This window comes from Opisthocomus hoazin, chromosome 4, assembly GCF_030867145.1.
Source record: "Opisthocomus hoazin isolate bOpiHoa1 chromosome 4, bOpiHoa1.hap1, whole genome shotgun sequence".
In the NCBI taxonomy this organism is placed as follows: Eukaryota; Metazoa; Chordata; class Aves; order Opisthocomiformes; family Opisthocomidae; genus Opisthocomus; species Opisthocomus hoazin.
The window spans coordinates 57,178,389-57,202,099 of NC_134417.1; the positions used below are offsets into that span (position 1 = coordinate 57,178,389).

The following is a 23,711-nucleotide window of genomic DNA, read 5'->3' on the forward strand; positions in this document are numbered from 1 at the left end:
ATTCAGTGAGAGAGGTCACCGCTTGGAGTCAGCCTGGTACTGAAAGCTAGCAGTTTGGAATAAAAACAAGTGTGTGGTCAATTCCTGGTCCTTGATTTGTAGACAGTGTATATTTTTTCTCTTTTAATTTTTTACAAGTTGATTTTATGTCACTCCACAGACTTTCTGTTTTCAATGTAAGGGTAGCATTGCTGGTCAGTATGTTTCAGTATACTAAGAACAGGATCAGGTTGTCAGTCGACTTAGGCCCAGCTCAGCTCCAACAAACAATTCTCTGCAGCAAGCTGAGGGAAGAATGTGAAGGCCAGCGTAAGTTGTTGGTAACCAATATGGGACCAACAAACTGCAGTGTCTGACTTGCATTTATAAGGTGGTGGCTGAAGAGAGGTCAATACGAGGGTTCTGGCCACTCACAGACCTTGTGTTCTCTGTGTTATTTACAATGAAAGTTGAATTTTACTCACTTCTATTACTTGTGCTTCAGGTACTGAAAAGTGTTTAGGACAATGTGAAATTTATGATGAATGTGCGTATTATCTTGGGGATGAAGTTACACTACTTGTGGGAAGAAAACCCCCAAAACATACATGTGAATTTTGAAGGAGCTGTCAGCTGAGTGTGTTTTGGCAGCTTGACCACATTTGTGAAGGAGGATGGTTTGCTGGGAACACGCTGGAGTGGTACATTCCTGTGGCTGCAGTGTTTCGTTTTGTTTCCAAAGCAGAGTGTGTGATGGAAGTGCAGTACCATAGTACCGCTGTTACTCTTTTCCTCCAAAGGGAGCTGCCAGGTTCTCGGTTATACAGCGACACTGGTAGGAACACACAGGAGTGCGACATGGAAGGGTGTTTCTGGGTAAAGGTGATCCGTTTTGCCACAAGTCGTACTGTCCTTTTTAACAGTTGTGTTCTTGCTTCACAGCTAGCATTGGTTTGCATTGCGGCAGAAGTGTCAGTGCTGTCAGCAGTTATTCCAGTTACTGTTGATAAATAAACTGGTTCTTGCTACATTAAAAGTAAACAGTGTGTAACTTTAAATGACGGTGTGACTTGCCTGACAGAGTGCTACGAACATCTAAGGCAGCAGCGTTTGGGGACAGTGTAGCTCACAACTGAGCTGCCACGCTGCTTCACGGTATGAGCAAGGTGTGACTGGGCAAGTCCTGCAAAATGGCTCTTCCCCCAAGGTTCTCACCAACACATGATTTCCACCACCCCCCAACACACACCGCTGCTTACTCGGTCTGCTTGCTCTTGGTTCGATTCTGGGCGTTCTTACATGAAAATCAATGGGTGATGCATTTAATGGAGTTGTAGTAGGAGTGTAGCAGGTACTGAGTTGCAATCCTTTTATAAGGTACGCTACAGTAGTAAGACTCCACATGGTTACATATGGCATCTCTATTTGGTTTATTTAATAAAGAGTTTTTCACTAGAACCTGGTGCCGCGTGTGCTGTTGCCTCATTTATAGGCCTCTACCTCCTCTGTCATCAAGATTCTCCTTAGAACCATGCTTCTGACTCCCCTAAGATGTGAGTGTACTCTATTTTGGGACAAATGCCAAGCTGTTCCAACTGACAGACTGAGCTTGATGAAGTCACTTTGTGTTCTCTCTCCTCTTTGAAGTTCGTTACCCCACCCAAAACTAGATTGTAAGCTCTTGAGCAGGAACAGTCTTAGTCTGTAAAACTTAACTTCTGTAAAAAGCAAAGTCTATTGAATAAAACCGAAACATGAGGCTAACGCAGCATGTCAGTGCAGTAGTGTTGGTGGTCGCTGGGAGCGTCTGTGCTGTCACAGCGGAATGCCCCCTCCTGTGAGGGTTTATTTATGGTGTGCCTGTACATGGGCACTCTGCCTTGTGTGTCAGAGGCTATGCGTGGGGGAATGCGTTCTAATGAAGCACTGAACTTGTGCTCGTTCCTAATGGCTGCTGCTCCCGCGCAGGCGTGGATCTGAGAGCAGCAAGCAGCCGCTGCCGTTCCGTAGCGCCTCTGCGCGTTGCTGCCAGCCGTAACAGGGAAGGCAAGCTCTAGGCTTCATGATTTCCCCACCACCACGTGGTTTTCCTCTATATTTACTCAGTCTGACTTTTTCTAACCTCTTGCTTTTCATTACTAAGGTAACAAAAATCACAGTTTACCAGTCAAATGTTATGGGCTATGTAATGGCTTTACCCTGGGAACAGCATTTTAATGAGAACTCTGACGTTGGTATTCCAGCTTTTGTCGCTGTATCAACAGTTAAATCTACACTCCTCAGCTTTGCAATTTTCTAGCAGTATAACAAAAATAAGTTTCTGTTGTTCCTATTTCAGAGATGCTTTTCTCCCTGTTAGTATTCAGTAAGGTAGGATGCAGCCTTCACAGCTTTTTCACTAGACCTGCAGCTCCAGAGCAAGTCTGGTACCACACCATGTCTTTTTACACAATGTAGTTCTGGTTTGTACACTTTTTGGTTTCTTGAAAGTCACGATCTATCAATAAGAAAGCCACGATAGACTTCAATTTTACAACCGTTGCAGTTACGCATTTTAACACCACTGTTTTCCTGAATAGCTCCTTGACTCCTTAGCGTCTCCTCCTTGTGTTAGGAAGCACATTAAAAGTAGCTTCTGGAACCCATTGCCTTGGGAGGAAAGCTTGCTGTAAAACCTGCTCCTTCCTTAGCTGTCTAGCCTAACTTTCACAAATAATTTTAAGGACGTGGAAAGGTAAGGCATAGGCAAGACTAAGCAACGTTTGGTGTTTTGTGGGGTTTGTTTTTTGTTTTAACGGTAGGCTAGTCACAGAAGAGGAAGACACTTAAAAAAGTATCAACAGTTTTTAGGTGAAACTTAATGGTAGTCTACTAAAATTGAAAAAAAAAATAGGACTTTCTGAATTCTGCCTACAGTTTGTCTTTTCTGTGGGCAGGTAACTTGAAAGCTTGAAAAAATTACGTCATATGCCCAGACCTAATGGTCAGTGTCTGTGTCACCTGCACTGTTGTAACTCAGTCCACCCAAAATTCTTAATTCACCTGAGATTTTGTAGGGACATATTTGCTAGTTAAGTTTCATACATAAACTTCTTATATACACCTGTTGAACAATAAGGGGAGTGGAACTGGCTGAGGGCAGTTCATGCTACTCTCTAGTCTGCAAATTTACAGGTAATGGAAGTAGGTGGGCTTGGGGCTGATATCTTCATTTTATAGGAATCAGCTGGAGTGCGCTGCTTTCCCTTGGGATTGCTCTCTGGAAGAGTTCCAGCACGCTTCCTTATTTTCATCATGTGCCAAAATTCAACCATGTAACCGTTCCCCACGTGGGTGTATGCTGTAATTCCCCAGCAGAGTTCTTGGAGCTCGCTCCATTTCTGCTACCGAAGGAGTGGGCATCAGGGGGTTTAGCCTCCTGCTTTTTTTCCTTCCTCTTCCCTAGAACCGCAGAAACTTGTGAGGCCCAAGCCCAGAAATCCTTGGCTTTCTGGTTTTACTGGCTATGGGCCTAATTTAGCATCTAGCAGAATTTGTGCACGTGGGCCATGAAGTAGCCTAAAGTCCTGGTCCTGCAAAGGCTGCATCCGTAGACTTTAGAATGCTATTATGTCATTTAATTAAAAGTTGACAATTGTGTTGACTCAAATGTGCTATATTCCCCTCCCCGAACTAGAAATAAAGTTCCCAGTTCATCATGTGTATCTGTTAGCTGTTCCATGTTTTGGTTGAAGTTCATGAACTAGCGGTGAAGTAAACTCCTTGTGAGTACCAGCTGGGATAGATGCGCTTCACACCGGTGCCTAACCAACAGCAAGACATTTGGAGGCGTCACTAATGGAAGTTTCCACTATGAATTTACTCCATCACTCTGAGGCTGCGGTGAAACTAACAAATAAAAGAACAGATGCACACAAATATTTAAAGCAATCGTTTAATATAAAATGCAGAGTGAATTGTTTGGAACGGCTCGTTTCAAGAGCAGTAATTCAGTGCATTTTGCGCTCTGAGGCAGTGCTTCCTTTTTTGGGAAATACCATTTGACGCTACCAGCTACTGTACACACAAGTGCAAACAAACAACATGATTTACATGTTAATGGCATAGTTTATTTCTTCAAAAGGTATCATTTGGCATTTAAACTTGCATTGCCTGTATGTGGAGATTTTATGTGTTAAGTGCAAATGCTTTTTTTTTCAACACACCTGACCATAAAGTTGCTACATTGTCATCATGCTGTGGCCTGTGGGTTTTATAACAGTTTTATAGGTTTTCTTTATAAAAGATATAAAAAAAAATTTGTTGCTATCCAGTTGTTAGTAATTATTTTCATACCTTACAAATTAGTATGCCTCTTAACATTTCTTATCATTACACGCTTGCTTCTCTTTTAGGCTGTCTGTTTTGCAGACACTTGTCAAGTTATTAAATAGAAAAGGATACACTGTTGTGAATAAGCATGTAAGTGAATAAAATGTCGTCCTTTTAACAGCATAAATAAATATCCAAACCAAAAGCTCTTCATTCAAAGTCACTATCAGAGTGTAATCTCATTATTACAAGTACAGATAAATAGTAATTTTGTACAGTTTAATTTGTTTTAAGGATTTGAGGAAAATAAAAAAATTAAATCCATGCACTTGAAGATACTTATAAAATACTTTTATAAAATATAAAAGCTAAAATGAGAAACTTTAGTACTTCTTGAGAAAGGTATCCAAATGGGAGGGGAAAAGGAGTGCACAAAAGTAAATATGCTATAGTATAGGAAACAATAGGAACTCTTTCACCATCACTCACTTTCATGGAAGAAACTTGTGAATGATTCCATTTCACAGGATGAAGGTAAGACAATATTGACCAAACGAGCTGTAAAATCAATTGGTACATTATGTTTACTTGTAGCTATGATGGTGAAAGTAGTGAGAAAAATGCAGTAGCCTCCTGGGCCTCTTTCCTCAAAGGAAAACTAGGAAAAGCAGAACACACTTTGTATCTCTTAGGAATACACAAATTCACAGTGAATTTAAGGTGAAGATAAACTTCAGCTACAATTTTTCTTTCAGTGCTAAAAAAGAATAGTAAAATAAGGTCACTTTGTCTATGAAGGTTCAAGTACTCACGATGAAACCACATTTTTCTTCCATCTGTAACTTGGATCTAAAACTTGCTTTTTTTCCCCTACTGATGTGTTGTCCCCCCATAATCAGAAACTAAATTTCTAGTTTTCTGTAGGCCTACAAATGCAGTATTTCCAATTCTGCTTACATTGATGGCCTAGAATCATAGAATTATAAAGGTTGGAAAAGACCTCTAAGATCATCAAGTCCAACCATCAACCCAACACCACCATGCCTACTAAACCATGTCCTGAAGTGCCACATCTACACATTTTTTAACACCTCCAGGGATGGTGACTCCACCACTTCCCTGGGCAGCCTATTCCAATGCCTGACCGCTCTTTCAGTAACAAAATTTTTCCTAATATTCAACCTAAACCTCCCCTGACGCAACTTTCGGAAGGTAGGAGAAAGCAAGCAAAAAGCATCTAAAATTTCACTTACACTGTAAGAACTTGCTGGAAATTAAGGCTAAATGAGGCCTGAAATGTGCAATTTTTAGAAAGCCAGGGAAGCTGCTGTTACTGGGGACAACAAAACCAGAGCTACGTAAGCCAGACTGAAGCAGGAGTCTCAGAAGGAGTCCCTGCAATTAATACTAAACAGATCTCATTTGCTTCTCAGCTGGTAGACTTTCTAACAGATCACAATCTGCTCGGTTTGCCAGGCCCTCGGACATGCTGTCTTCCTCAAATATGGTCTTTTCTGCTTGTACTATTGTAGTCACCAACCTCCAGTCCTCAAGCAAATATCATTCTTTCAGGAAAAATAAAACCTAAGTGATCTTCAGCCATCTCATTTTTGTTTCTGCTCTTTTTCATGATCTTGTTTCTGTTCTGATTTGACCAAGTGTTTGGGTATTACGAAAACACTGCCATCATTACTGCAGTGAATGACATACTGGCACGGGCTAACAGGTCTACCCTGGTCATCCCTCAACCTACTGAAAATGTCACGGTACAAGTTGTTTAATTTTTCCTTCATCCGGCTGATTGATCTGCTACACTGAACGTGCTCCTTTTTAAGGTTCTCCTTTTGCATTTGAAGATTACACACATCTTCTTCCAAGTTAAGAATTGCATTTATTTTGCGTTTACGACAATTTTGGGCAGCAACTTTGTTTTTTCCTCTTCGTCTGATATTGCGTAGAAGTGATACCTGAGTATCTGTTAGATGATTCTTTCCTAGCATGGTGTTGAAGGACTCTACAGGCATGGTCACAACTTCATCAACCGAAAAGGGTATTCTGAGAGCTTTTGCATGGCGTTCATCGCTGCTAAGGTTTGTATCGGTAGAATTATGCCAACTGTCCTTTACTTTGCTTGGTTTCTCCATCTGCATCTGTTGATGATGCTCCAGAGGGGATGCTGCTTGACTTGGCAGCTGATTATACATGTGGTTATGAAAAAACTGCTGAAGTGTGGCTTCTCCAGAACACTCTGAATCACGGGGATATTCCACATGGCCATATTTACTGTGTTCTTGGCTATGGCCACCAACAGCTCCTAAGCCATGTGAAGAAAGAGATTTAACATCGCTGCTGTATCCAACAGCACCTTCACTGCAGACCGAGTAAGAGGCAGTGCTGTGATCTGAATTCAAAGACAGTCCTGACTCTGAGCCAGGTTCTTCAAAGAGCTGAGAAACTTCTATAGGATCAAAGCCTTCTTCCAGAACCAAAGATATGAGTTTAATTTCATCAAAATTATCATCGTAGGCTGTTAGGTTTCTCATGTCAGCCACTGAAAACAGCCCTGTCAAATGGGACCCATGAATTAGTGATTCTGGATTTATGGTATTAGAGCTTGACAGAGGAAAAGACTCTAGCCTTTGTAAATGTCTTGTTTCAGAATTTGTTTGAGTGGGGTAGTCTATTCTTGGTAGCGTAGCATCATGAGGACTGAAACAGTGGCACAGTGTCTGGGTCAAACTTATACTGTGGTGTGAGGATGATGGGTCTTGGCCTCTGCTAGAAGTAGCAACTCGTGTATCTTCCAGTAAACTCACCTAAAAGACAATTGGGGGAAAATGGGATCTTTTATAAAATGAATGCTTCTACATTCCTCATCTACACATTCTTGCTCAATTTATTTTCTAATACTCCACTATTTGAATCTACTAAACTAAAAATTTTATACACAAAGCTCTTCTTTAGCTGTCCTCAATACTGTTTCCCATTTCTACACAGCATAACCTGTGCTGGCATGTGGCAAGAGCAAGCGGGAAGGGTGCAGAAGGAAAGTGACTGAAGGGATGGGAGGAGGACTCGCGGAGGACAGTGTGCGACTCATGAGTGTTAAAGAGGTGGAAATGGGGCTGTTGCTCAGTGTACATCAAACTACAGCGTACGTACATGTTACTTCTGATCAGCTCTGAGAACAGGCCCTCCTAGGAAGGGCAGTGCTGCCCATTCCCTGGTAGGGGTTGTGATGATCATCTGATTCCAGGGTGAGCTGGTTCAATGTGCTAAACTGTTAGAAAAATTAACCTTGTAAAGAAGATAAATAGCTCACCTGCAGGAGTTAACCAGTGAGAACAGCGGTGTAAGAAATGAGGGGAGGAGGACAGCAAGGTTAAGGCCATGCTGTCACAGTCTCACTGCTTTTGTTTCACAGTTTATAAAGCTTTTGGGGCTGTGAGCTGCCACATTTGGCTTCGCTCCTTCTTAACTGAGGTCTATTGTGTTCAGATTTCAACTCCTTTACTAGTCAATTTGGAGGAACACCACCACTCCTCCCTCAGTCACACCTTCTGTGGATGTCTTTTGACTTCAAATTACTACTCAATTTTTCTTTATGAAAATAAAGCTGCTGTACGATCCCTCAGCACTGAAGTCCAGATGATAAACAAGTGCTGCAGTAGCATTCAGGCTTACCTTTTGTGGGCCTAGGGCATAGTTGCTGGGTCTGAGAACTACAAAGCCACTGCGCAAGATTATGTCAGGGCACTTGCTGACCAAGTAGTCGTAAAATACATGGATACAAAAAACTTGAGAATGTAAATACATCAAGTAGGAAATGTATGATATGATTCCTCCGTAGCTGAGCATCCCTACTGTGGTGCAAGACAGCACTTTTCTGACTGCTGTTCATTGAACAAAGAATGTAAAAAGCACTTTCCGCAAGGGAGGAATGATGTACCATAAAGACCAGAATGTCTTTAGTTCTCTACCATGCTTACTGGGAGTTCAGGTAACAGAAGAAAATCTTGCCTTATTTCTCCTAGGTAGCTACCTTGTGCTAGCCCCTCTGTAGTCTGAGAGGTAGAGCTGGTATTTTCAATCAAGCCCGTGAAAAGAAATAATCTTAGTAATTTCACTATTAAAAAATCACCCACACTGCAAAGACTTTGTACCTGGAAAAAAACAAGCAATCCATTTTCAAGAGATAGACTGTCACAAGATGGCAGTGCATTAATAGTCCTAAATAAAATATGAGAATGTGTATTGTTATAGCTACGTAAAGTCTACAGCCAAATTCCTTTCAGATTATGAAGAGAACAGAAAAAACTAAACCGATGAACTTCTGAACCTCGTGAGTGTGGAATCCATTACCAACGCCGAACAGAGGAGGAGGCTAATTTATGGGCTGGGAGGCACTATCCAACCTAGAGATTCCCAAAACTAGGTGTTCCAGAGATAAACATGAAGTTATATGGAAAACACTGATGACCCTGTGAGGCTCCTACAATGGGAAGTGTATGTAAGATGCCCTTGGAGTATTGCAAAAAAGGAATGTACGGAGTAGCTTCATGGTTAATGATTGCAGCTATGCACTGTGGGAGAGGAGGGAGACTCCAATTAAGATAATAACTGTTTTTTTGTGAAGATGGGCACCCAGAAAGTAAAAAGTAGTATCAGAAGCCCAGAAGATAAAAAACAGAAAGCAAAATGGTTTTGCCGCTAATGTTGACTGACCTGATTTGCAGTGAAGATGGGCCTGTTTTTCTTGAGGGTAATATCCTTGTAAGCACTTGACCCAATATTTATGGCAACTCTAATCTTTGGCTGCAAATGCTTAATAGCTGCTAGTGCTTAGTAACTCAGTGCTGCTCTAGAGAAACACGCCAAGAGCTGCTGTATAAATAGGAATTGGCATTAGGTTTCAGAAAGAGAATTATCGGTTGAACTAATTAAGTTGTCCAGCGGCTGCATCCAACTTTGAACACCAGGTGACAGGACTTTGCAGTTTTCAAATCCCAGACAAATTACGGGGAAAATTTTTTGAGTAAAGCCAATGACAGCTGCTGTAAAAGGTGGATACTAGCGTCTTTAACGTCTTCAGATGAGTTTTACTACACTGTTTTGCTGATATATTTACTGGGTTTTTTTTTAATTAGACACAACAGAGGAAGTCATTATCGAATAATCACTGACTGTATCCCAACCTATTAGCAATATATGTGTTTTCCCATTTACCTCTAGCACGTTTTCCATCTGCGATGACATAAACTGTAAGCAGCCCTCTAAGGAGAGAAGGGAGTCTGCACAGCTGCGGTTGCTCTGTGACAGAAGAAACAGAAATGCTTTGCAAAGCACAGTTATTTTACATAAAAGGAGGTAAAAATCAAACTCCAAAAGGAAACAGAGCATAGCCCTGTGAAACACTGCTGCTGACCCTGCCATCAAGTCTTCATCCTGATGGGGGATGTCACGTTGCTAGAACAAGCAGAGTAACTCCATGGCAAGAGCATCCTACTCTGGCCCACAACAGCAGAACTGAGCTTTCCTCCCCTCTGAGGCTGCACCTACCCACCATTGTGGAAAAATCACATATTTTCCCAAAGCCTAGCTGGCAGAGCAGTGGCAAACAGAGGGGCTGGCAAGAAAACCAGATCCTAAGTTCTCAGCTCTCGTAAGGTCTCAAGAAGAACGAATGCTCTTTTCATGTAGCTCTCAGAGATAACAAAATCCAAAGTGCACCCATTTTCGTTTAACATCATTAAGATTATTTCTCTGCCTTCTAGATACGATACATGTTAATATCTGAACAATTCAGTTTCCCAAATGTAATTCTACACCTGAGCATCAAGCTTTACATAAATGGTAAATGCAGTGTAATTTAGCATCCATGTCTCAAGTGTTTGTAGGCCAAAAAAATCCTTGCCCACAGACACAACACCTTCAACATGGGAGAAAATAAAACCAAATTGAAAAATGGTTAGTTGCAAGTGATTTCTGTAAACTTTAGAACACTTCAACTACATAAACTACATGGGGGGGGCAATTTTTGAGAAGGTGTACAAGGACATCATTCACAATATCTGAAGTCACTGTTCCTTTCCTGCCCTTCCAAGGGGCATGAAAGGAGGAAATCAAATATTCCTTTCAAAACTATCCACTCTGTTTCTTACGCTACTCTTTATCTCAATTATAAGACCTATATCATCCCTCACTTCCTCTTCACTGTTTTCCCTTCTTCCACTTTTTTCCACCATTTACTTGATTTATGTCTTCTTCCTCCTCTTGAAGTTCCAGCTGACCATCTCCTTGGTGCAGACAGCAGTCATCCAAAGCTTCCCGACATGTTTCCAGGTCAATGTCCTGAAGACACAAACAAAACAGTTATATTAAGCAACACGTTGTCAAAACTGATCTTTAAAATGCAATTTCTTTTTTTTTTTTAAACAGCTATAGCATTTCAAATAACATAATAAAATATACACTGAACAGTTCATTCACGTGGATGAACTGACTCTGTGCAGGCTTTGGGGGAAGAACAAGACCAACATCAGTTCGGGATTGCAGACACCACCTCCTCTCTCAGTGCCCAGGCACTGAACCCATCTGCTGTAGAAATGGACATGCACAATACTGGAAACAAATTCTTCTACCAAGAAAACACACGGTGATGTGATTTCATGGAAGTTTTGGGCTATCAGTATCTTTTGGATGTCATTTCGCAACAATATATCCAAGCCAGACATATAGTGAATGATGGAATCTTAAAATAGACAATTACATGTGGCCAGTTAGCAAAATCCCTCGCTTTTTCTTTCAGGAAAACGATCACATTAACACATAGTGTAATAGCAGCTCTGTTTCCCCATCACTTCCACGTAGTCATTACCCAGTTCCCATTTATCCAAATGATGGGTTTTTTTTTTAATCTCCAGCAATGAAATTGCTCTGATTTAGTGGTCTCAGAAGCATTTTTCAAGTTATCTTTTATCTACAGTCACATCAGCAGACTTTTAAAATTTTTATTACAGGGGTGGGGTATTGCTAGGGCAAGAAGGAATCACTGTTAGGGACTCTGCATATTTACATTTTAAAAAATTTTGGTATTTCAGCTTTTATATGGGGCAAGCCTGAGTTATCAAAATGTGAAATTTGGTGGAACAACTGTCAGAAAATGAAGTGGCCCCGCTGCATGAGTTCCATATATCCTCAGCAAAATGCTATGGCAGGAGTAGAAAAGACAAGCTCCCAACAGGAGCAAACGTAATGAGTTAGTGTTCCGTTCTAAAAATCACAACAAACTTACTTTACAGGTTTTATATGAAAGCATAAACTATATAAAAAACTGCAGCTGTAACAGTCATCAAAATGTGTAAGAGATTTTTAAAAATTATTGCTTCACACAAAGCAGCTAAAAAATAAAATGTAAGAAGGCTGGAAAATAGGACTCTGGAGTAAAATATAATTTGAAAATAAAGTAATATTAATTTCATTTTATTAATCTATTAGAATTCGTATTTTAAAATTATGAAAATTAATTTTATTTTTATTTTATTTGTTGGCTTTCCATTCTTCTGTACTTTCTTTTCAAGGATTGGATGGAAACTTTAATTTTATAAACAGTCATTTCTAACAACAAATAGATGTACAGGGCACTCATCTGTCACTCTAATGTAAGAGGTACTTTCCTTCAATGATGTCCAACACACTTTGTAGCAATTAAAAACTATATGCCAACATAGTACGTCTTCTTTGTCAGCTGCAGTTGACCAGACGACTTATTATTGCCAAATATGAGAAAACAAATTTACTTTTCTAAACACACACACAAAAATACAGTTTTCCTCCACATAGCAAAGCAACAGGAGAGGGAATTTCATGTACGCAACACTGAGAACATGGTAACTAGCTACCTGCAAACACTTACAGGAGTTCAATGGAGATACTCACAAGCATGAAGCTAGTCCCATAATTACATGTTTGCAAGATCAGCGCTAGTCTTTAATTTTACAAACAACCAACTTGTCCAATGAATGTGATCTATTATAATCCTAATTAGTAAAATTCACCATCATCAGAAGCAGATAAGAAGCCAAGGACAACTGCTATTACAGACCTTAAGCGGCTCCTGTTGAGCTGAGCAGCCTGGGAAGCTGATGCTGTTAAGGCAGAGGATTCAGCTCCCGATTAATACAGCAAATTCATTATTGGCTGATGAAGAGGCAAATGCAGGAAACAGTCAGAAATGTAATATCTCAAATGTGATGCCTCAAAAAACACCTGTAAGCACAGGTTTTGAATACAGAAAGTATATGGGTGAGAACTCGATGGCACCTATTAAAATCACCAGGGGTACAAATCTATTCTGCCACCACGGAAAAGAAAAGCTTGGGGTAACTTTGTGAAGAGCCCACGGTGTGCCCTGCAGATCATTCCAAACCCTCACAGTTCCAGTCTGCTTATGGTGGAAATCTGCGTGCAGGCAATGCCGATCTGCTGAAGCTTACGATGGAGATGGTCCTTCCCAGCACCATCGTGAGGACAACCGAACTTCTGGTGTGCCTGATGGGACCACCACCACTCTCCTTCCTGAAGAGAAACTAACTGCTCCTGAAGCTCACAGAAATTTGTGAAGACTGCCATGGCTTCAGTTTCCCCAGGACATCAGAGACAAATGAATTTTCAGGTCTCTTCCTATGGATACATAGAGCTGTTGACCACTAAGGAGATGGGGAATATTTCTGACCGTTGATTTTAGGATTTATCTGGAGTCTGCATTGATTTTTATGTGTATTTTAAGAAATAATAATGCCTTTCGCTATTTTCTCTTCTAAGACACAGACAGTGTCTTGGTACCCTTAGTTGCCAGGCTGAGAGCCACCAACTGCACTACAGGATCACGTGCCATTTTGTCCTACCCACCCTTCGCTGGATAAAGAACTGGCTGAATGGCCAAGCACAGAGAGTGGCGGTGAGTGGAGCTAAATCCAGCTGGCGGCCAGCCACAAGTGGTGTTCCCCAGGGCTCAGTTTTGGGTCCGGTCTTGTTTAACATCTTTATCAATGATCTGGATGAGGGGATTGAGTGCTCCCTCACTAAGTTTGCAGATGCCACCAAATTGGGTGGGAGTGTCAGTCTGCTTGAGGGTAGGAAGGCTCTGCAGAGGGATCTGGACAGACTGGATCGATGGGCTGAGGTCAATCGTATGAGGTTCAACAAGGCAAATGCCGGGTCCTGCACTTCAGTCACAACCACCCTATGCAATGCTACAGCCTTGGGGAAGAGTGGCTGGAAAGCTGTCTGTCGGAAAAGGACCTTGGGGTGTTGGTCAACAGCCAGCTGAACATGAGCCAGCAGTGTGCCCAGGTGGCCAGGAAGGCCAACGGCATCCTGGCTTGTATCAGGAATAGTGTGGCCAGCAGTAGGAGGGAGGTGATTGTGCCCCTGCGCTCAGCACTGGTGAGGCCGCACCTCGAGTACTGTGTTCAGTTTTGGGCCCCCCAGTACAAGAAGGACATTGAGGTGCTGGAGCATGTTTAAAGAAGGGCAACAAAGCTGGTGAAGGGTCTGGAGAACAAGTCTTAGGAGGAGCGGCTGAGGGAACTGAGGTTGTTTAGTCTGGAGAAGAGGAGGCTGAGAGGAGACCTTATCGCTCTCTACAGCTACCTGAAAGGAGGGTGTAGTGAGGTGGAGGTCGGTCTCTTCTCCTATAGGAGACGATAGGACGACAGGCAATGGCCTCAAGTTGAGTCAGGGGAGGTTTAGATTAGATAAGATATTAGGAAAAATTCCTTTCCTGAAAGAGTGGTCAGGCATTGGAACAGGCTGCCCAGGGAGGTGGTTGAGTCACCATCCCTGGAGTTGTTCAAAAAACGTGTAGATGTGGCACTTCAGGATATGGTTTAGTAGGCATGGTGGTGTTGGGATGATGGTTGGACTTGATGATCTTAGAGGTCTTTTCCTACCTATGATTCTATGATTTGGCTTAAGAACAGCACGGAGGCCAGAGCCTCCCTCGGATCTTCGCACAAAGCTCCTGCTGATGTGAACGGAGGTACCAGCGGGATGGGAGGGAGGCAGAGTCTCACATTTGCAATCACGACCATTCAATGTAGTTTACCAAAGGGAATGTATCAATCTCTACTGCATGAGCTTAATAATGCTGCACCATGTGGCTTTGAATGTTAGTCTTACTACAACTGTTTCTTCCTCCAGCAGATGATACTAAAATATACTTATGCCTGCTCACACTGATTACTACTGCAATAAGTTATCCATCCTTTTAAAAAACCTGTTTACACCACCACCAGGGCAGCTTCTGAAGGAGCATGGCCCTGTGACCAGCTTTTCACAACAGCCGTGGTACAGATACAGTGCATGCAAGATTCTTCACAGCACCAGTTTCTACGTGTGGGATCATTTCAGAGAAACACTCGATACGGAAATCGTGTAACACAACCAGAACCTTTTCCCCTTAATTTCTTGGTTTTGGCTTTTAACAAAAATCCCCTGGATTATGCTGTTAAAGATTTACTCTCTGACATTACAACTTCCCTCCAGCTTGTTAGTCTTCCCCCGTGATGAAGGACAGTTGGAAAATACTGCCCCACAACTGAACGCTTCTTTCCACGCCTGTGCATCACTTGGAACTGATTGCTGGGCTACTGCTGTGGGGAGAATAGGGGGGTGCCTCCCCCAGAAACAGCCATACCATGTTTTTGAATGGGGCATTTCTTTAAAGATAGTTTAATTTCACAGTCTGAATATGCATCTGATGACAAAAGGGATTAGGTGTATATACTACTTAGTACTGCATTGCCATACTTAGTCCTTCCGTCCTGTTCCTTATTTCACATTAATGGTAGCAGAAGAAACAGTGATTGAGTTACAGTAATACCACTATGAGCCCAAGAGCTAGATCAGGACCACACGTGGGTGGTCTCTGTACAAAGAAAAAGACTGATTCTTGCTGGTTGTAGAAGACTTGCTGTTACCACTAAACCCATTCATTGCAGCAGCCTTTCCACTTCTACCACTGGAGGGTGTGGAAGTTCACACCTCCCACAGCAGGCTGCTTAGAAACCGTTTATAGACTGCAACCCTACCTGATGACAACCTTCGACCTGTGTTTGGAAGGATTTCTGTGCAAGCACAAGGCAAGAGATTTACACTAAAAACACACACCCACAAAAAAAATCCAAGTATCTCAAATTCTATTCTTCTGCCATTTACTGGTTTCAGTTGGGCCAGAGAGCACAATCTGAGACTAAGTCTGACTTACCAAATTATCCATCAGCCTTAGGGGCTGCGCTCCAACTGTGCACCTGCCCCTTCCCTAAGGCACACCTTACCACAGGCCAACTATCAGCTTCAGTTTGTCAGTCTCTGGCACATAAAAAATCGTAATTTATGTCAAATCTGCTACTTAGGGTGGGCCAAGCATCAATGCAGAGGTGAGAGAAAGTATGATTTTGCAGGTGGCCTGGCCTACGTTTAATTAGAAGTATGCTGCCTACTCTGGCAGGTTGTCTTACTACATTGAAAACAAAGCCTTCAGTTTCCAATTAAGTACACTGGAGTATTAATCTCAGCATAAATTGGATGCACTGTACATCAAACTACCCCTCCACATATCTCCTCCCCTTGCTATCCACACCCATATATTATTTGTGGTCCATAAAACAATGTGTAGGGAGCAGAAACCATAAAGATCTCAAAATCGAACAGGTCCACTGCAATGCACTGGATGGGTGAACGAGACCCCTCTCCAGGAGCGGCAGAAAGCGTAAGCAAGCTGTTTTCAGCTATTGACCAGCATGCAGTTGGAAAACAGGGCTAAAACTACACAGCTCAGGGCTGCAAGTGCACAGAAATCGCTGAAGGAGCTCTGGAGCCGCGGCAGAGCAGAGCAGGCAGGGTGGTTTGCTGGGGTGCACAGGCAGTCTCGAGGGGCAGGGACCCCCTGCCCCTGCAAAGCTCCATTTCGCTGCAGTCACACTCTGAGTTATCTCTACAAACAGCCCAGCGCCGGAGAACAGATATATGACCACCTTTATTTGCAAAACACCATAAATTGTCATGCTGATTACTCATGTATCCCATCCACTTGCTGTCCTCTAATTCCTCTACGTTATATTTTCTTTTAGTTGTCGAGCTTTTAATTGCTCCATTACTGCCATTAACTTTCGAGATGCTTTTCTGCAAACTTTTGTCCCTTCTCCTTTATTGACTGCACTTCTCCGCAGAACTGGCCCTCTTCTTCCCACCAGCTGAACAGACGTGGCATGGACCTGGTCATCTTTGCCACATTTTGAATAATTAAGTGACATTTCCAGAAGATTGTCCCACACCAGTAAAAGTTAGGCAAAAGGAATACAGCTTCTAGTAACACAACCAGTAGTTTCATTTTACTACTTTGTAGGATTTAATATGATTAATAATTAAATAGAACGATGCATAACTGTTTTCATATAGCTCTAAGGTTACTGATGTTGCTCTTTGCCTGTGTGCTTTAAATACGCGATGATAATTAATCTTACCAATCGATAGCTACTTAATCTCAACTAAAAAGCAAAATGTTTCTTGCTGTTTCTCCATATTCATAATGAGCCCTAAAATATTGTGTAAACACAGGAACAGAAGAATACTTTATCATTTGAAATGCAGCCAGGGTTTAGAAAGCATGGAGGATGGAATGGCAGATGGAAACACCAAATACCAAAGCAACTTTTATGTTTTATACAGCTAGGCTTAAAAACCACACTAAACCATGCTAACTAAGCAAAGCAATTGAGTAAATCAAGCGGTACATGACCGTGACTCCACATGTGGCACCCGTCACGTGCCTGCGACACATCTACTGTAAACCCCACCACCAGCGCCTGGGCTGCAACCAAACACACACCGTTAAAGGCAGCCCTGCGCGCCACAGCCAGTCGTCAGCTCCTCTCTAACCACGTGCATTTCGGAAACAAAAGCGCTAGGGCTTCACATAGCGTGGCTCAGCCACGCCAGCTATCACAAAACACGCGTGCTCTGTGCACTCCACACGTTCAGCACAAACACGGAATTAACACCAACCTACTCCCCAAACGGGAGGCAGAGACGGGTACAAGTTGAAGACACGGACATAAATAGTATCGTCACTAATTTCAATTAAGACACCAGTTTTCATGCCAAAGACCGCTCGATAGCCCCTTCAAAATGAACCTTTTAAACTGCTTCTGAAACATAACAAAACAAGTTTTATGCTCCAGCCATTTGGTCCTGTGCTGGTGTTTTGCACCAGAAACTAATTTCATCCTACAGGATGCAATATCTCTGACAGTAAATCTGATAAAGGTTATCAAATTTATTCTGTCACTCCTTCAGAATGAGCACATTAAAAAAGAAAGAGCTCTTTCTGTGTGTCTGCTGACCCAAGACGCTTTCTATTGTGAGCAGTGGACTGCACAACATCAGGGTTCTCTAAGACACTCTTTTTTTCCTGCTCTTGTTCTCTGTCTTTACCCAGGCTAGATTCCCAGTATACCCTCGTTGGTATGACATAGTGACCACAGAATAAACGCAAAAGCATGCAGGGACCACCCTTCTGATGAAACTTTGTCCACCACTCCATTCCCAATGTCTTCCTAATGAGCCCTCCCAGGCAAACAGGCTTTCTCAGGTATCCAGCTCCCAATTTTCTCAAGCTACCAGCCTCATCGCAACACGGAACGCCTGCCAACTCACAGCTCTGAATACAGAGTGCTGCTAAAACCCACAGTCTGGTATTTTAGCTCCTCTGGGATTTGAGTGTCTTCATTTTTCCTCTGTCACCATATGTAATCCCTCTTCTATTTTCCACACACTAATTCTTTCTTCTTTCTGTCTGATATTCCCCTCACCTCCTCTCACATACACTTCTCATGCACATCCTACACCCGGAATACCTTCCCCGCTTTCTGGGGAGCAGGAAAATGCTGGTGTAGGTCAGCCCCACACCACTACCTCTACACCCTTCTTGTCTGACTTGGCTTTTTCAAAACCCCCGTGCCTCCTGCAGTACATCGTAATAAAAATCAAAATCACAGTCTTTCAAGACAGTATGTCCTGCAGATGCTTGAGGTTCTTCTCTTAGCCCACCTCTCTCTGAAACACCACAAGGTCCTTCACACACCTTATTAAACCTAGGTAAGTTCTGGCTAACGGGCAAGAGCCATCCACGAGCAGGGACCTGGCCCATTTCTCTATCTGCAGATGTTCCTCCACAGCAATATTGCCACGTCCTAATTCTCAATGTGTTCAAAAGAAAAAAAAAAAAAGAATAATTTGAAATATGTTCTGTGAGTTAGGCACGCAGCTTCAGTGGGATTGCTCTCAAACGGACTGGAGAAAAGCCTTCAGAAAAAAGCCTACCCGGTTTCTACTTCACTTCGCTTTACCAAACTTTTGACATTCACCAAGGAAAAAAAAACCAAAACCGCAACTCCAACTACTCTCACTCAGTGTAAATACTTCAAACTGTGCTCAAAGTCCAGGATGGATTCACTCCATCCAGTGCTTTAATACTGTGAAACTCTGCCTTCATAGTGTTCCAAGAACTGTGCTTGTATGAGGTCTTCCATACCCTGACCCAAACTGGCCTTTCTAAACATGAACGTAGAGACTACAGTACAAACAATACAAATTATCCACTGTGCATCTTCTTCCTTAACTTTTGTAATTCATAAACAACGGCAATGTTATACTGTTAACTATTAATTAGAGCAGGCATTCTTTAATAGAGCACAGGAATTCATCTCTCGGGAAGGGCTTCAAAATCTGTTGTAGAGAATGTAACACATCCAGATATAGCAAACACACTTGGTTTGGGTGGGAGCAGAACCTTCATTCTCCATCCCACCCCGAGCTGGAGCATGGCCCACGTAGGGCGTGATGACCCAGCACAGCAACTGCTGCCATCGTTCAGGTACTGCCTCTTCTGCCGGCATGGGCAGTATCAGTGCTTGGGGGTTCACACAATTTGGAAAGTGAAAATATTTTTACAGTGGGATTCAGGCCACAGATAAAAAACTCCAGCGCTACGCAGTCCACTCTTGCTAATCTAAATAATTCCCTATGTACATTCCATGAAAGATAAAAAACCCATCCAATTTTTATACTCCTTTTCTTCAAATGTCTATGTATGTACACACACACATACACGCACACGTAGAAATACTAATATACAGAGAGAAAGGGAAAACCACTGAACCAAGGAGGGCAGCTCTTAAATCTTGCAAGATCTTCAGCTAAGACGTTGTACAATAAACTTTTTGAGACTTTGTATTCGTGCATAGTGCTACCACATACATAGGACTGATGCCACACCTTGCAGCACTGAGGCTTCCCATTTCCCCCATTTTTAAGGTGCTTTGGAAAATGCATCTATCTCGTTCATTTTGGATATGGACTTATGGCTGAATGTAACAGCTTTTAGAAGTGTTGTTGGGGCAGGTTTACAGTGAAAAGCCTAAGGAAAATGCAGTTGGCAGAGTGGGGCACAGACTGCATCCCAGGTTATGTGCCTGTGCGATGGCTTCTCTCTTTTGCCCACCAACAGAAGACGTATATCCAGTGTCAGCTACATGTCTGTTTTCCTTTTTTCTTTTTTTTTTCTTTTTCTGTGCTTAAAAATTCACAGCGTGTCAATTTAGCGTTTTCCTTAAAACGCATTCCTTGAGCAATTCAACAATAATTTACAAGCACACTGGGAAAAAATAAGCAGACTTGCCTAACTTTACCTGTGTGAGTAAGTCAACGTGACCTACTCACATATGACCTACTCAGCGTGACCTACTTGCGTGAGCAGGTTTAAGTAGGACAAAAAAATCAGGCACCCATGTTACAACAGTGGATGTCGGCATTCAAATAGGTGCTCAATATTCAGGAGTAAGTGGTGCTCCCATTATAAATTCTTTCTTAAAAAAAAAGATCGCAATCTCTTTTTTCAGCAAACTGTGAAGAGGAATACTAGGGGTGCACAAGCACTGCTGCATCTGGAAAAAAGTACCCCAAAGAAAAGACAAGGTTCACTCTTTTAGACTTTTTACCTATTTCCTTAGCAAACATGCCCACTGGAGCCTAAAATCTTGGTCTGAAGTATTCTGCAAATGGTAGGACCTGAATCAGCTTTCGTTACTACAGAAATGATTCCACTTCCTTGCACGAAATGATGCATGTCTTCCTGGTTATTCAAAGCAGAAGTTCATTGCTTTTTTTTCCCTTTTCCTCTGAAGATGTAACTCACGGTTCCTGGGCAGGAACCCTGGTACCTTAGTCTCTGCCTTAATCATCCATGAGAATGAAAACTACAGGCTTTGATTCTACAGCTGACCCAGATCAGAACAGTGCACAGGCATTAAGCCAACACCCTAAGTCACAGGAGCACATCTTCTACCAACCACCCGCTACAGCCTGCTGTAGGGAATGCAGGGCAGTGAATTATGGACAGGATTCAGAACAAAAAACTTATTAAAATGTAGTCTCTGCTGTGGTACAAATACTCTTTATCCCTGGTCCTGTTAGACACATCCACCTAAGAAAACACGTAGTGAGACTCTGAGATCACACGATCATTTCTCCATTAAAAGTTGTATTTCAGAAGAAATGTATTTTGCTATTTTTATTAGTAAGGCAACAAAATATTGTGGGGTTTACATTTCATCAGCAAACTTCTGTTTGATTACAGAAAGTGACTGAATGAAATCATTTGCTGAGGACACCGTGAATATGAAGGTTTGGGCTGACCCCCATCTGTCGGGCAGCAAGCCCAACGCAGGAACCCACCTCTTTGCTTCACTCATCGCCAAAGGCGAAGCGCTCAGCCTGTCCTGACGCTGCACCGCAGCTCACCTTCGCACAGAACAGGAAAACAGGCCAGGCAACCCCACGCAGTTTCGCCTGCTCCAGCAGCGTGCTTCCGCCACTGGGTCCATTTTCTCTTTCACCTGCAGCTGTCTGCCAGAGGGGTTTTAAACACCACTTCCCTAAGGATGATGATCAGCAGCTCGCCAGCAACACTCTGCAGGGACAGGAGCCCAATGAACAGCATGAATCCAGGGGCGGGTGGATCCAGCTGCTAACTTTGCAGAACGCCACACAATCCCACGACATGGAGCAGAACAAAGCAATCACTTTCATCTGTTTACACAGACTTCTCGTCCTATCTAGCTTCAACAAGAGAAATGCTAAAAATAACTCTGGTCTATTTTTACAAAAGGCAAAATGAAGGTTATAAATCAGCTAAACCACTTTGAAATCCATTATACTGTTACAATAACATTTTGACAGTGCGAGTAAGAGTTATTCAAACCTACAGAGGTCACCTTTGAGACTTAAGATCAACTTTTTCCTCTTGTGTTTCATGTTTTGGACCTGTCATGCACTTTAAAAGAAGTCTGGTGGAAGACACATGGGGGTTTTTCACTTAGAAGTTCATTTACATTTTAGGTCAAGAACGGAACACTGCCTTGTCTTGCTCCAATCATTCTTTCACTTAAACAAAATGTGCTTAAGAGAGAGGCCCAGACCTACATTTAGCAAAGAAATGAATCATCTCTCCACAGAAATGAGTGATCCCTTACAGTTAGGTGTAGGAAATAGTTTTGCAACTACTTTACGAAAATAATCAAGCTAACATATGGCAGGGGGGGGACGGGGACAGACGGACACCACCAAAAAAAAAAGAGGAAAAAGGAAGCAGGAAAAAAGAAAACCTACTATGCACTACGAATGTAATAACTGTTAAGTCGATGCTAACAATTTAGCTTTAGTTCGTAACAAGAACCAGCGACTCGTAACGGTTCAAGACCAACTTGAAAAATGTTGGTAGTTCCGACTGATATTTCAAACCGCACTGAACGTCAGAGCCACAAACCCACCGCCCTGGCACTGCTGTAGCTCCTGTACCCGCACAGTGCATCGCAAACGTCTCGGACCACAGACTGTTCCGGCAAAACGAAACTCTGTGCCCGCCGGCGACTGATCTCAGCAGAGCAGTCCCTGCAGCGACCGGCTCGGCTCATCTCCGGGCGACGGACAGGCACCGCTCTCCGAGCGGGCGCATGCAGACAGAGGCGCGGTACGGGCTGCATCTCCCAAACTGGGGAAACCGGGCACCACCGGCGGGTGCTTACTGGCCGGGCGCATCGCTCCCGGTGCTGCGCTGCTAACAGGGGCCGATGCTACCGAAACAGAGCTCAGCCCTGGCATTGCAGGAACCCCGAGGCGTAAGAAACGGCTCCTGAGAAGCGTCGACGCCGCACACGTGCCCTTGCCCCGGGCGAGGGGTGCTCCTCGGCCGGGCGCACCGCGGTTCCGCGCCCGCACGACGCTCCTGAGGCCAGCCCAGGTGACCCCGGAGGAGACGCCGGGCGGAGGCGACGGGAGGCGCTGGGGCCACGCGTGGGCCCCGGTCAGGGCAGCCCCGCAGGGTCCGCTCCGCTCGGCTGCGTGGGGAGCCGCCACCGAGGCCTGCGCGGCGTCACCCCGCGGCGCGGACTGCCCGCTCGGCCGGCGCCCGCTCCCCCGGCCCCGCCGCCGCCGCCCTCACCTCCGCCGCCGGGCCGCCCCCGCCGCCCTGCTCCCCCGGGCGGCGCGGGCAGCGCCGGGCGCCGCCGCTTTCCCCGGGGCAGGCCAGGAGGGGGCTCGGCGGCTCGGTGACCCATGGCTGCCTAGTGACCCATGGCTGCCCGACGCGCTTCGTGGGCTGCGTGTGCGTGGCGGGGAGACGGACCGCCGCCCCGGCTCCCGCGGCCCTGGCTCCCGCTGCCCGCCACGAACCCGGCCCTCCCGCCGCCCCGGCCCTTCCTTCCCCCGGGCGGGAGGCGGCGCGGGGCCGGGACGGGGGCCCAGGACGAGGGGCACGATGGCCCGGGCACCCCCGCACCCCGCCGCCGCCCAGCCGGGGCCGGGCTCCCCACGCGTGTCCCGGGGGAGAAAAAGATGTACGGGTACAGGTTTTAATTACAATCCGCCTGGTGGCTGAACACCCGGCCTTTGCTCTCCCGCCCACGGAACCGCGTTTCCCACCACACGTCTGCTCAGCCCCGCTGGACTCACTCTCGCACGCGCCGGAGACATCTCCGCCAGCCGCCCTGTCCCCTCTGTCCCCTGGAACAGCCCGTTGTCGCTGCTCGTCGCTCCTGCTTATCTGGGCGTCTCAGACCTGCCTGGGCATCTACAAAGCGCAGGGCTGTTGGGGCAGACCCCGACAGGGTCGCTTCTCCAGCGATAACTCTGCGTGCAACGGGTGCGGGCTCCCATTCCTCTGTTATCACGGGTGACATTTCCCTTTTTTTGTTGTGTCCAGTGTGATACTGTGCAACGGGTGTGTTACGCTACTCCTAGCCTGTTCTTGCACCTTTTTGCTTGAATTCCAACAAAATAACAGCCTTCTTTCAAAAATCCAA

At 44.2% G+C, this 23,711-nt stretch overlaps 1 protein-coding gene across 1 annotated transcript; it reads right to left on the bottom strand.

The window, feature by feature from the left end:
- Positions 1-3,989: 3,989 nt before the first annotated feature.
- On the bottom strand, positions 3,990-23,436 carry NFE2L3 (NFE2 like bZIP transcription factor 3). The gene is made up of 4 exons (XM_075417448.1): positions 23,362-23,436; positions 10,540-10,641; positions 9,517-9,600; positions 3,990-7,106 (listed from the first exon to the last, which is right to left on the bottom strand). Exons 1-4 carry the CDS (start codon positions 23,380-23,382, stop codon positions 5,895-5,897), a joined length of 1,419 nt encoding a protein of 472 aa, XP_075273563.1. The 5' UTR covers positions 23,383-23,436; the 3' UTR covers positions 3,990-5,894.
- Between the last annotated feature and the right edge of the window lie 275 nt (positions 23,437-23,711).

What these genes read in the sequence shown, in the direction of transcription:
- NFE2L3 (XM_075417448.1), bottom strand. Translation starts at nt 23,382, where the DNA reads ATGTCTCCGGCGCGTGCGAGA. An exon ending in TGTCTCCGGCGCGTGCGAGA is followed by an intron (nt 10,642 to 23,361) that starts GTGAGTCCAGCG and finishes TTGTGTCTTCAG; the next exon opens with GACATTGACCTGGAAACATG. An exon ending in AGATGGAAAACGTGCTAGAG is followed by an intron (nt 7,107 to 9,516) that starts GTAAATGGGAAA and finishes ATTGTCTTTTAG; the next exon opens with GTGAGTTTACTGGAAGATAC.